At 39.0% G+C, this 12,801-nt stretch overlaps 1 protein-coding gene across 3 annotated transcripts in view; it reads right to left on the bottom strand.

The window, feature by feature from the left end:
* The window catches only part of EDAR (ectodysplasin A receptor), a 70,956-nt gene that overhangs the window by 2,041 nt on the left and 56,114 nt on the right, over positions 1-12,801 (bottom strand). For 2 of the 3 annotated variants that reach the window (XM_042039449.1, XM_042039432.1), the window contains exons 6-11: positions 5,708-5,794; positions 4,460-4,588; positions 4,297-4,371; positions 3,926-3,998; positions 3,033-3,192; positions 143-203 (exon numbers count right to left, since the gene is read on the bottom strand). In XM_042039449.1, coding sequence (XP_041895383.1) covers positions 143-203; positions 3,033-3,192; positions 3,926-3,998; positions 4,297-4,371; positions 4,460-4,588; positions 5,708-5,794 — 585 coding nt within the window. The remainder of the gene's footprint in view (positions 1-142; positions 204-3,032; positions 3,193-3,925; positions 3,999-4,296; positions 4,372-4,459; positions 4,589-5,707; positions 5,795-12,801) is intronic. The other variant, XM_042039439.1, reaches the window with a different exon arrangement.

The raw sequence follows: 12,801 nt of genomic DNA, 5'->3' as shown, positions 1-12,801 counted from the left end.
GCAAGTGAATACAAATCTGCCTACGGTGTCTTCTCTGGTTTGGGATTATTTTCCATAGATAGTCAGCGGGCCCTCTTATTTTATAGCAAATGCTTGTGATCTAATTTCATGCTGTTAGCATAGGTGCAAATTGTACACTCACCTTCTGCAACGTCACATACGTTAGCATACACGTCAAGTATCTTTTTCCTTCGACTTTGAATCTAAATGAAAAGAGTTTTATTTCATTAATTTTTCAGTTACAAGATTAAACAATTAGAAGACAGCAGTGGAAAGTCTGTGGGACATCTCCATTTTATGAGGTTTTCATATACTGTCCTTAAGGGTCCCTTTTGAAGACTCAAAGAAAATGACACAGCAATTATTCCATGAAACATAAACATATTTATGATTTCACTTGCCACTGCTAGAGTCTTTCATTCCAACTTCTAGACTTTTTTTGGGAGCAAGTACTTTTCTGCTCCAAGTGTTTGTATGTTTTATTTCTCTTTCAGACTGAGGCAAACTCCTGAGAATGAGGACAAATCTGGTACCATGTATGCGAAATTAATGTAGGGTTGTCCAGGTAAACTAGGTCAGGACTGGATACAGGGAATTAAATTCAAACTGAAATTGCCTTCTTCTGATAATCTAAGAGGACTGAAGAGGAGGGGCTCTTCCTTTCTGTCTCTTGACATAGACCTGCTTAGTGCCTTACTAATTAACTGAAATATTTTACAGATAGATTTAAAAAAATAAACCAGTGAAGTTTTGGAGAGAAGAAAGCTGGGAGTCCCAGGGAATCTAGTCATTTTTGACAAAAAAGAAACAGGACTGAAAACCTGACATTTTTCAAGCTAAAAATGGACATTTTAACATAGTTTCATTTAGCAAAATATTCTCAAGTTTTGGCTTTGGATTCAATGTGGAGTGAAAATAAATGCCAAAATGCCATGAGCTCTCAGGGACTGAAATTTTCTTCTCTGTGCCAGCTCTCATGAGGACTGAGCTTTCTGAAAAGCTGTCTTTTCGATAGGATTCTAGCATTATCTCCACAAATTTGTCACTTTTCACTGCAAAGGAGGCTTGAATAAAAGCTCTGCTTTCAGTATTTTGTTTTGTGGAAAGATTTTCCTCATTTTATTTGGGCTGTAAAGGGCAAGGCACATCAATGACGTGGATTAATGGACTTGCAGCTGGAGAGCACAAAGTGGCTGCTCCACCTGTGGCGTGCCTGGCAGGCACAGTGCGAGTGCCTTGTCCGCAGGGCAACACAATGCAGACACTGAGTGTTGCTCACATCTTCCTCATGTAATTTACATGTGCTGAGTCAGTCACATTGCTATTTTAGGCTTGGATTACCTGTTTTAGAACCTTGAAAACAGGAAATTTTCTTTTAATAGGGTTTATTAAAATTTCTCCTAAGAAAACTGTGGGATGCTTATTTTCATTCTCCCCTCACTTTTAGAAGAGAGAAGAAGGTTAAGTAATTCCATGAAGAATTATGCAAGATGCTCTTTTTACCAGAGGCAGAAGATGGGAGATTTTTAAACCTTAAGCTGAAAGCAAACAGGAAATATTTAGCCTGATGATCGTCTCTCTGGCAGCTCATTGCAAATGGGTTTTGTTATAACTAGGAAGAAGAAGGCTTGGTTAATAGCAAGCCTCTAATTTTCTTTATCCTTGTCTGACTGCTGTGAATACTCTCTCCTGTGCTATTAATGCTACTTAATTCCCAATCTGAAGAAAATTACTGCTTTTCTAGCTTCTGGCAACTGGCTTAATTGTGACATCTTAGGTATGGAGTGGAGAATCTTGATGCAATCTGCACCTTCATTGAAAAGTCTGTCTTCAGCCTTGTCAGCTGTCTTTAGTCCATGAGGAAGTGTGTTAGAACAGGTCTGGAAGAAATAGTTCATGCTTAAGGTGCACTTATGGGCTATCTATCTAAATGACTCTGGAGAATGTATCTATGATCCATGATCTTTCTAAGGTAACCTGTTCCTTATTAAATATTCGGATTTCATGACGGCCCTAGATGTATTATCCTATTTCAAGCCAGTGCTTGCAAAAGTATCATCAAGTTGGATATTTAGAGAGACCTCAAAAACCTGAAGTTTAAAATGTGAGTATTGGAGTAGTAAGTTATTTTCAGATGGTCATAAATGTCTACAACTACAAAACTGTTTAACTTGTGTTGAGACATTGTGTCTGATCTCAGCTGAAAAGTGGTGTGTTTTAGAAAGTTTGAGCGGATCCATCCCAACCATTCAAAACATGCAAACATGAAAAGATGCATTTTCAAACCTATTTTTTTCTTAAACAATATCTGATGTTTGATATTAATGATGTGATTTTGACCTAGATATTGCCATTTTAAAATAAATTTGAAATACTGAAAAAATCTTAGCAGACACCTTCTTTTTAAGGAAATTTGATGTTAACACAAACTAAAAGTTTGTGGCCTTAACTGTGCCTTAAAATACTCCAAGTTAGACAAAAAGCCCTGAGCATTACATGCTCAGCAGGAAGAAGCAAAGGCCTTCCACAGCAAAACAGTGGATTACAGAGTCCTTCAGAGCACAGGAATGACCTTCAAGCCACGTGTATGTTTTTCAAAATTCCACATGGAAACCAAGCACAACACCGGATATTACTGAGAAGTCTGTGCCATGGAAATACCGATGCAGCTGGGTCAAGGTACTCAGATGCTCTGCTGTCAGCTGAATCCTGCCATGCTGATATATTGTTTTACTGTCTTAGCATTAGCTATAACAGGGGATTGCTGTTATTTGGGGTTTTTCTTTCTTTAAACTGTAAATATAACACTCAAAAAAGCAAAGTAATTAGTCTTGTAGAAAATTTGATTTTCATCCCTGAACATTCTACATGTCATTATGCAAAGAGATTCTATAAGAAATTTGTCTGGAGAAGCTCTTGTACATCAATCTGATCTACACTACAATGCATTTTGGGGGATGATAGCTTATATATTTTTTTCTTTTTAAAAGTAAAAAAATGGTCTCAATTTTTAAATCTCAAGGTAGCCTTACCCCAGTTGATTTATTGCTTGTAGAAGATTTATCTCTGGCCAAATGCACTAAAGATAACAAGCATCTCTCTGGAGTCCCTTGCTTGTCAACTGCAGCTTCTTCATCACTATCCATACTCCGGCTTAAAAGTCGTTCATTCTCAGAAGATGCATCATTTTCACTGTAAAATGAAGGATATGGTTATCTTAGTGAAGCCTCTCGAGCTGACTCCAGCCATCTCCGTTTCGCTATCCAAGAGTAATTGAATAGAATTGTCTTCCATTTTTTAAAATGCCTTTCCTCCGAAATCCTGTGAGTGTAATGGCCTTCACCAGTGCAGGGTGTATGTGCAATGCCCACCAGGTCACACAGTCACAGGTAGCTTGCAAGAATCTTTTCAGAGAGGGATTTTCCAGCTGAGGACAGTGTTTAGCTCACCTTAATCATGTTACCCAGGCAGGTTTGGCTACTGGGCAGAGACAAGATGAGGAAAACTACCACAACCTGCCATCCAGATGATGCTACGAACAAGGGGTTTCCTTAAGGCCTGTAGCAGCTATTTTTACTCTTCCTGCCTAGAAAGGGAAGAGGAACCTCACTAAGGCCATGTGAGTGAGAGCTGCACGCAGATCCCAGAAATTAGCCTCTCAAAAGAGTAGATGGAATCCCAAGAGCGGATGAATTGGTCACAGAGAGAATGGGGAGGACACAGGTGTCTCTTCATGGTATCTGTTATCATCTCTTAGAAACCAGAGGGGGAAAAGCCTACTAAGGCACCTGGTCTTTGCCCTGCTGCAGCAACTTGCCAGCACACCCATCGAATTAGTTCATGTGTTCCACTGTACCAGGATGAATGATGACCATGTGCCTCCCCCATTTCAGTGAAACTAGCAATATACTTATCTTTTACCCACCTTTTGGCAGCCTTAGCTGGAGTAGCTGTAAGTTTTTCAAACTCTTCTTTCTCAGAGAATATCACAACATTATCTGTAGAACAACAATTAGAGAAGTTTAAATTGGCAATAAGTTTCCAAACCAGTGCTTTGTGTCAGGAGCTAGCTCTGCTGGCAACCTTGCTGACAAAATAAATCTCTCTGCTGTATTTTTAGTTGCTATCAGAGGATTAAGTGACATTCTGGAAGTATATGTTATAGACCATTCTTTAGTAAACTGATACGGGTTTTATACACTCCAAAGGAGAAATTGTAATTAAGAGAAATGTATTAAGAGTATTTAAGCCCAGTGTTGTCTTGGATAGAAAAAGCAAAACTAAACCAACTTGTACCTTGTACTTCTTTCTTCTCTTCTTGTGTGTTAGCCTGAGCTTCGACATTTTTTACTGAGTGGCTCTTGCAACAGGCTAGAATATACAAATATAACTCTAATTATTCTCAGAAGCTTTCTAAAAAGAGCATTTGCAACTAAAATTTCACCTGCTGAACAATTACCTTGAGCAGATGGTTTTGTTTTTACAATGTAAAACATGATGATGAGGACAATGGCGATAGCCATTATGAAGATGGTAGACATGGCAATTATAAGAGCTGTAGCCAGATGTCCTTGTCCTGAAAGATCTGCTGGAATAAAAAAAAAAAAATAAAGGAGCAACTCTTAGGATCAGAGAATAGTTAACAGTTTGCAGTCTGCTCTACACATAGTTTGCATAATCTTTTAGTTGATCTGAGTCTTGGTTACTTGTTAAGCATTGAAAAACTTAGTGTTGCATCTCAAAGGCAAGTTAATTAAAATTTTTTCAAAATTTTGATATAGATGCATAAACCATTCATTAAAAATGTTTGATGGTATGATCCATCAGATACAAAGATGCAGGAAGTTGTATTTTAATATGGGAAGCTTTACATAAGCAAGAGTAGAAGTTTTGTAGCACTGCATTCTGGGAATCAGCATTGACAAGACAAAACCCAGTAAATATACAAAGAGAGTAAGAGCTAAAATGACTGTTGATAACTGTGGCTGCCTCAAAAGCTCTAAGTTAAAAGGGGGACACTGCACACATAAAATAATGGATGTTTTTCTAACAGATACTTAAAAACCAGCATGACTAGAAGGTGGATTTAAAATAAACTATATGAAAAGATATTCAGAAAGAAAACTTAGATGCAAAAGGCTAGAATTGAAAAGCCATGAAAGGATGCAGAAAATTACAGATATGCTGAAAGGCATGAAAACTTCAATTTTTCTGAAAACATGATCCCAACAGTCGTGTTTTCAGACAGTACCAAGACCAGCATTGTCAGTACCTCATTAATTGCACCTTTCCCGTTTTGTCTTCTCAGGTTCAAAAATTTTAAAAGCCTCCTAATCATGCTGGAGAACTGCTTATGTTAGCTCAATAAGAGACTGACCATATTTGTGCCTGAATTTGTTTTCACCATTCTAAGCTAAGCTTTGCTGAGACAGAGTGCTATTTCTGTAGAGCTACAAATAATGAGCTAAATTTATTGCTGGCATCACTGAGTACAGCTCAAATCCTTTTTATGTTCAGCTGACTGAAACAGCAGTGTTGATTAACTGAGGAACAAATATGAGTTCTGAATTATTTCTAATAGCAGTTTTAGAAATCTGGAAATGGTGACAATGGAAAGTGCAACAGATACTTTCAGTTTGGTTGCACTTTGTTGATGCCCTTTTCAAAACAAGGAGCTGCTAAATGAACCGTGTGAGTGCATTCTTACCTTTGTGAGCATGCTGGTAAGGCGAGAAAGTGCTTGTGCCAGAGGTACTTGGGAAAATGGCTGAAATGCCAGAGTTAGCGCCTGCACCTGGAATATAAACAGAAACACCATAAAATTCCATGGTTACTTTGTCCAGTCAAAGGGATAGGTTGGCTCAAGGAAAGAGAGCCTCTACTTGTCTTGGTTGTATTCCCATTTATTAGCAAAGGACCCATGAACTGCTCGCTCTTTGAAATGTCACTAATCCCGAAAGGTGCTCCTGGTACACTGGAAGTAGGGTTACAGACCATGTTTTTGCATACTGTCCAGAGGGAGTGGAGTCAAACTCCTGAACAGATATGAACTCAGAAGAAAAAGCCAACTGCTACACATAGATTCCCATGTTATGGATCTGTCCTGGGTAACCGAAGGTTTTCCAGGATCCAGCTGACAACTCAAACTGCTTACAACCCACTCTTCAGTATTTGCAACTGCAGACTGAGACTTAGCTGGTAGATTCATCAAACTAGTGCTTCTCACAAGCATCCTTCACTAGCAGCATCACTGTGAAACTGGGATGGTATGCACACCCTCATGACTCCACAGGAAAACATAGGGACAAATAATGGTGTTGATTGCTTTTCTGTTCCATGGAGCTGTACTGTCATAAAAGGGAATATTAGCATTTCCTGTAATGTAACTGGGCAGTATGTTTCTTATGATTTCCTGTTAGTCCAAATCTATATTCTGGGGAGAAGGAAAATTCACTGAAACAGTAAATGAAGAAGTTATAGGAAAACTTCATCCTTTCAGAGGGGTGAGATTGTCCAGTAGGGGTTTCCAGTTCTAAATTCTACAGTCAAGGTTAATCTTTCAGTTAGTGTCAAGCACCAAGTTTTCAAAGCATTAAACCAATTCATAAAATAACATATTTTGACAATAGCAAACAATACCACGTATTATTTGGAATAAAGCTGTTGATGGGAATGCTTTTATATAGGAGGGTGTTTGCATAGTATTCCAAAACAGAACAAAAATATTAGGGTTGGGAATAAATGTTATCTTCATCCTCAAATGAATTTAATGCCATTGGTAAGCATGTAATGCAAACAGCTTCTATCAACAGACACGGAAAAACATTTTCTGTCTTGGAGGAGGTATGAAATTCCTCCTGCTTTGTATTAGCTGTCTGTGGAAAAAGTCCAGTGATAATTAAATTCAGCAGACCTCAAGGCAAAAAGCTGTCCCAGTCGTCTGGTAAGGTGTGCACAGCACACGGCTCCACAAGGTGGTTGGGCAAGTAGAGTAGGTGAGAACTCACTGTGCCATTCTTTTGACCAAGTAAATATTCAAAGAAATCAAATCACCAGGTAAACATGACAAGAAATCAAGTGGTCTGGAATGGTTCTGTGGTGAAGAACAAAGCAATATGCACATTCTCCAAATGAAGAGAAATGTTTTTTAAAAAAGAAAAAAGTACTGTCTAAAATAAAACCTGTCAGCATCTTGCGAATGAGAAATGTACATTTAAAGAGGTTACAAAGTATGAATTGCAGATGTCTCCTAAAGAAATTTTCTTTAACAATCACAAAACCTCTTTCAAACATCATTCATTTGAAGGAAATGGATTAACTCATTATAATTGGTATTTTTTCAAACTGAATAAGGATTTCCATAAGGTTTTAAATATAGTAATTTATTAGTTCAGATGCTTTTTGTATTTTGCAAATGAAGGCTAGATTACATAAGTCTTGCATCTGGTCCTTTCTCTGTGACAGATTTCCTTCTAAGAAGAATTAGTTATGAGCTCCAGAAACTTCAATGCAGTAGTAGGCTCTCTAGGGATCAGTAAATGAAGCTGTCATCTGCAGGTAGTGGACATTAAAGACAGGTACAGAATAAAAATGTGTAAAATTTTCAGCAATTCTTCCTGAAACTGAAGTGAATTATCCTTGGTCACGACCTCTGTGTTTACACATTGCGGCTGGACAACAGAGGAAATTTAGCAAATGGCCAGTGGTGTAGCCTGATGCTTTCCTTCATGTTCATGCACAGCCACCAGGCTTACGCCTATTCTTGCAGCCCCCCTGGCAAATCCAATTGCAGCCAATTGGAATTCTGCGCGCTCCTTGCAAGCTGCAACAAGTCAACAATAGCTTCTCTGACACTGCCTCTCAGTGCACACAGGCAAGCTGTGCTGCTTTGTCTGCCTGGAGTTTAGCTAACAAGCTTCAGCTCATCTCCTCTGCAAGTGAGTTTTAGGAAACTCGCCTCTGTTTTCCATCACTTGAAGCATGAAGTCATTGAAGTATTTCTGCCTAATAATCTTTCAGTTGGTTGGTATGGTTAACCTCGTGTTTTTCGCCCATCTGTGAAAGGAAGTAGAGCCTTTCCAAGTGGGAAGTCAGGCAGCAGGAAGTAGCACAGGAAGGATAAGGAGGAAAGTCACCACTCCTCATTCAGCATCATTGCCACACTTCACCCAGCTCTACACCAGGGCAGGGCGCATTGCCCACACCATGCACACGTGTGGACACACACCCCCCCCTCTCCTGTGCACACCAGTGAGAGCCTCCAGCCCCAGAGCCTGTGTGCAGAGTGTGCTTTGCACAGGAACGGAGCCACCTCCTTTGTTCTGTAGTGCTGGCATGGCAAAATCAAGGCTGGTGCTAGAATGTGGTGGCCTTTTACATATGCCTGGGTGGGAGTTAGTCATTACACATATTTTAAGTCTGCTGTCAAATTTAATAATTTGGCATATCCATTATGAGCCAAGATTTTTCTTTAGATGTGGCTTAGAAGAAAGTGCCAATTCATGCACCTGCACTACAAGAGGAACCAAACTGCCAGCTTCTGTGGAATTTCAGTTTATGCCACTTTTGTATGAGCAAAAAGAAACAACTCACAGCTGCTGCTCTTTCCCAGTCAGCACCAAACCGTGACTGCAATGCCAGTTGTTCCTGTGCACATCCAGTTTTGCATCCCAATCACATTATTAATTCTGCTTCCAATATAGATGGCACATCATCTAAAAAGACTTAGATATAGCTCAGGCAGAGACATCCTAAGGTGTTATAGCACAACATATGGAAACAACTCTATTTTTTAAACAAAGACCGATGGCTATAAAATAGCTGTGCAAAAGAGTGGTTTATATTCTTAGACACCTGTATGTAATACTGTAGGAATGTGATAAAGAAATTAGGAAAGAAGTTTATCACTGGTGGTTGGTAAATTTTTGCATTTTAAATGGTTTTTTGCAAGAAAACTGTGATTTAGTTGTAACTTTCTTGGAGTCTAAATAGAGTTTCAATAAAAAACTGCTCCATACTTGTTGTTTAAAAGAACAATTGAATCTGTATTCACATTTGAATGTTTGGGGATTTTAACTCAAAAGATAGCTTTAACTTAAATTGCCATCCAGATGCCTTTTGTCCTTTCAGGAAACAAATGCTGGGCAATGAAATACTTTTTTCTTGTTTCAATGAAGCTTTCTGCTTTATGTAACAGACTATTACAGTTGTTCTTGTATCTTGAAACAGAACTTACAATAAGAAGTGACGAACAAAACTACCAGATTTGTGAGAGGAGCAGGGGGAGAGCACAAGGAAAGGAGGTTTTACCACCATGCCCCCTTGCAAGTGTTTGTGAGTGAATAAAATCTGGTGCAGTAGGAGACCATATGTGCCCCTGACATATGTTGCTGTGGGTATCAACTTACTGGTCCATTCAAAGGACTGCTGCTCACAGACAGCAAGAGATTTTTTTTGAGTCTATTTAATACTTAATAACATGTTATAAAAATCTCCAAAATGTGTACACAACAGACTATCAGAGTGATCATAAAATAAGACGCATTTTAAAAAATTGTTGTCTATATATTAATCTCTTTCTTGTTCTTGAGTGCAGCTTGCTTTCTCCTGATGCATCCCTCCTCTCCCAGACATAGTCCAGCTATGAATGGCACAGACAAGCTGCAAGTGCCATCATTGAGACTCTTTTATGGGCTGAAGTAGGATAAAGCACACATGCAAATAAGTAACTATCAGCCTGAAATATGAGATGAAAAATAGATTATACTGAGTTGAAATTCAATAAAAATAGGCAGCTGATGGCTGACAAAGTTAAAATTGGATTTTAACTAAACCTAGTTACAAATAAAGACCTAGATATGTAGAAAGCAGAGGTCAGAACTTTTAAATAATGTAAATCTGTATTCAGGTACTTACATGAAATATTTGCCTTCAAACTTAAGGAAACAACACTTCAAATGGAATGCCTGTGCTCTTGCAAAGTCATGGAAGCTAAAGCAGCTGTCAAAGCCAGCCTTTTTTCTGAGGTGCCTACATATGACTTCAGTAACCAAACATAAACCAACTCTGAAAATATGGCAAATCACTGATAACAGAACATATCCTAGGCAATGGAGGATTGCCTGAGTGACCTTTATTTTATGGAATATTATAAGTTACTCTGATATTTTCTGGAGCCACAGATAGATACTTCAGTTAGTGTAGGTAGTTATTACACCAGGAAGAGCATGAAGTAAATTAATTTCTGAGAATTAAACTTTTAAAAATGATCATAGGGAAGTTCCCCCAGACTTTTGTTTTCAATCTGGTCAATCTCTCTGTAAGAAACCACATCACATAAAAGGAAGTATTTTCTTGCTGCTGTGCTCTCTGTAATTCTATAACTATTTTATTTCTCTCTCCTTTTATTTTGCCAGGGCAGGGAAGTGATGATGCTTATAGGCCACACGGCCTTAGTATGACAATTTATTTGCGTCTGTTGAAGCTTTGTGTAGGACTCACTGGGAGCTGTAATTATTGCACAGCACTGGAAAGTCATAGACAAGAACTCCATGAACTAAGCCTCTGTCCAGGAATTCAGTGTGATCACCACTTTCTCTTGCAACATGAAGGAGATAATTGCTATTTAAACTTTGCTATCATGACTTCAGAGTATCGTAAGGAAGAGAACAGACCTGCCTTGAGCCAGTCTCTCATTTCCCTGGTGTCCTGGTGGCCAGACTGTTGGTACAAGGCTGCAGCTCTGCAGGTTTTTCAGCTCCTGAGCTTGGTCAGAGCAATCCTGCAGAGACCTGCAGTGTCTCCCACGGGCGGGTGGTGCTCCCTGTGGCAGATGCAGCTCCAGCACCAGTGAAAACATCAAAGCCATTGGAGTGGTTTTACTGGGAAGAATTGCACCGGGACCACATACCCTCCTGAGGGATACCTGAGCTCAGCTTTCCCAGCAGCTGAAGACAGCAAAGCCCACATTTTCTTCTCAGATCCCTCCCCATCAAGGCTGATGGCTGAAGCTGGCCAATTTTATCCTAAGGTTAGGTTCCTTTCCTAATATGGACAAATCCTTAGGGGATGAGAATCAGGCCATACCACCAGTGAATAATAAAGCACGACCTTCAACATTTCTCCAAGTACACATGTGAAGAGGAAATGGGTGTTCAGAGATCAAACAACTCAAAAAAAAGAAAAAAAGTTTGTTAGTTCCAGATAACAAGCCTATTCGTTTGTAGGCATAATTTGAAACAGAAGGGGAAAAAAAGTCCTGATGTTGTTTGTATTACAAAAGGACAAAACTGGAAAGGAATAGAAATTAGTGATATTACAAAGAATGGAGAGTTAAAGTAAAAATCTCTGAAAGAACTATTTTAACTAATACAGTGGTTTTGGCATTAGGCTTGTGTTAAGCTCTTCAACTGAGGAGGCTGAGCTGAGTCTTCAGTATGGGTATGGATGTGGCCCCCTGATTACAGCTCGTCACACGAAGCCATCGTCAGTCAATTTTTCCATCTCATCTGTTTAATTCTTTTTGAAGGTCTAATGATACAATAATAAAAATCCTCTTTCTATTTCTAGATGTCATTTGCTCTCTGGTATTTAAAAAGTAGCCTGACCACATATGTTTTCTTCTATTGATATTATTCTTCTTTTTGTTTTCTAATTTTCCCAAGCTATCATTGGTAGGTGTGAGACGTAAAAACTTACACAAGTTGGTTATTGTATCTGGTTTTATATATAAAACCAGCAAAAAATATGAAATAAAATAAAATAATGAAGTAAAATAATGAAGTATTTTATGCCCATACACACTTATGAATATATACAGTAGATTAACAAGAAAACCCTCAATCAGTTGCTGAAGTTCTCTAGACCAATATACTGTGAGTGGAAAAGGATTTGCATATTTGATGTAACTGTGTAAATTCAACTTAAAAGTAAGTGTTCCTGAAGCTATTGTAGGGGGGTTGATTTTGTTTTTCTCCAACATTTTTGAACTGGAGGAGCAAATATCAAAGTTTGAAGAGAAAGAGAGAGTTAATATACATAAACTAATTGAGAGTTTCAGCTGCTAAAAGACAAAATCTCTTCCAGCAGTAACTGTACCTCTCTGCCAGAGAAACTCCATATATGGCTAAATCTTCTGTCTTTTGCATATACTTTTACAATGGATAAAAGAAAAAGAACGAAAACACCCGACATAGTCAGAGGCCTGAAGTGACTCCAGTTCCAGAGGTGTTGACAGAAAACCCAGCACCATTAATTGTGGGAAGCCACATCTTAGAGTGGTTTGGTGTTCATTACCTTAATGCTTTGATTTACATGGAAAACCTGCCTCCCCTCCCGTTTGCAGTGCTGTTATTTATCACAGAGGTATCATACCCCATTTAGTGTCAGCAAGGGGCATTGATGGCTCATGAGTGCCTCAAGCACAGCTGAAGTTCTCAGCCTTTGGCATTTCTCATCATGCTCCTCTGTGCTCAGCAGGGAGGCTCCTGCACAGGAGACTCAAGGGAGCTGCGTGCTGAGAGGCCAGAAATCTTACACAGCTGTTTCACAGTGCACAAGGTAGGACAAACTTCAGTCTTTATGGTGAAGTTTACCTTTTTCACAGTAAGCAAAAGCTTTCCTGCTACACAGTACACATTTTTATGCTCATGTATGCACAGCCCTTTCCCTGTGAGTCCCACTGCCTACAAGCTGCCACTGAAGCCTGTTAATCCTCCCAGGCTGCAGAACTGTTGCTCCCATCCTTCAGACCAGTGAGATTTTCAACACCATAAACTGGTGACATGTTTGGCTCAATTAAAC

This window comes from Corvus kubaryi, unplaced genomic scaffold (assembly GCF_017639235.1).
Source record: "Corvus kubaryi isolate FWS band 111438036 unplaced genomic scaffold, C.kubaryi_AGA036_p1.0 133, whole genome shotgun sequence".
Taxonomy (NCBI): domain Eukaryota; kingdom Metazoa; phylum Chordata; class Aves; order Passeriformes; family Corvidae; genus Corvus; species Corvus kubaryi.
The sequence above is the reverse complement of the archived record's forward strand: the minus strand, read 5'-3'. Positions and strand labels throughout refer to the sequence as shown.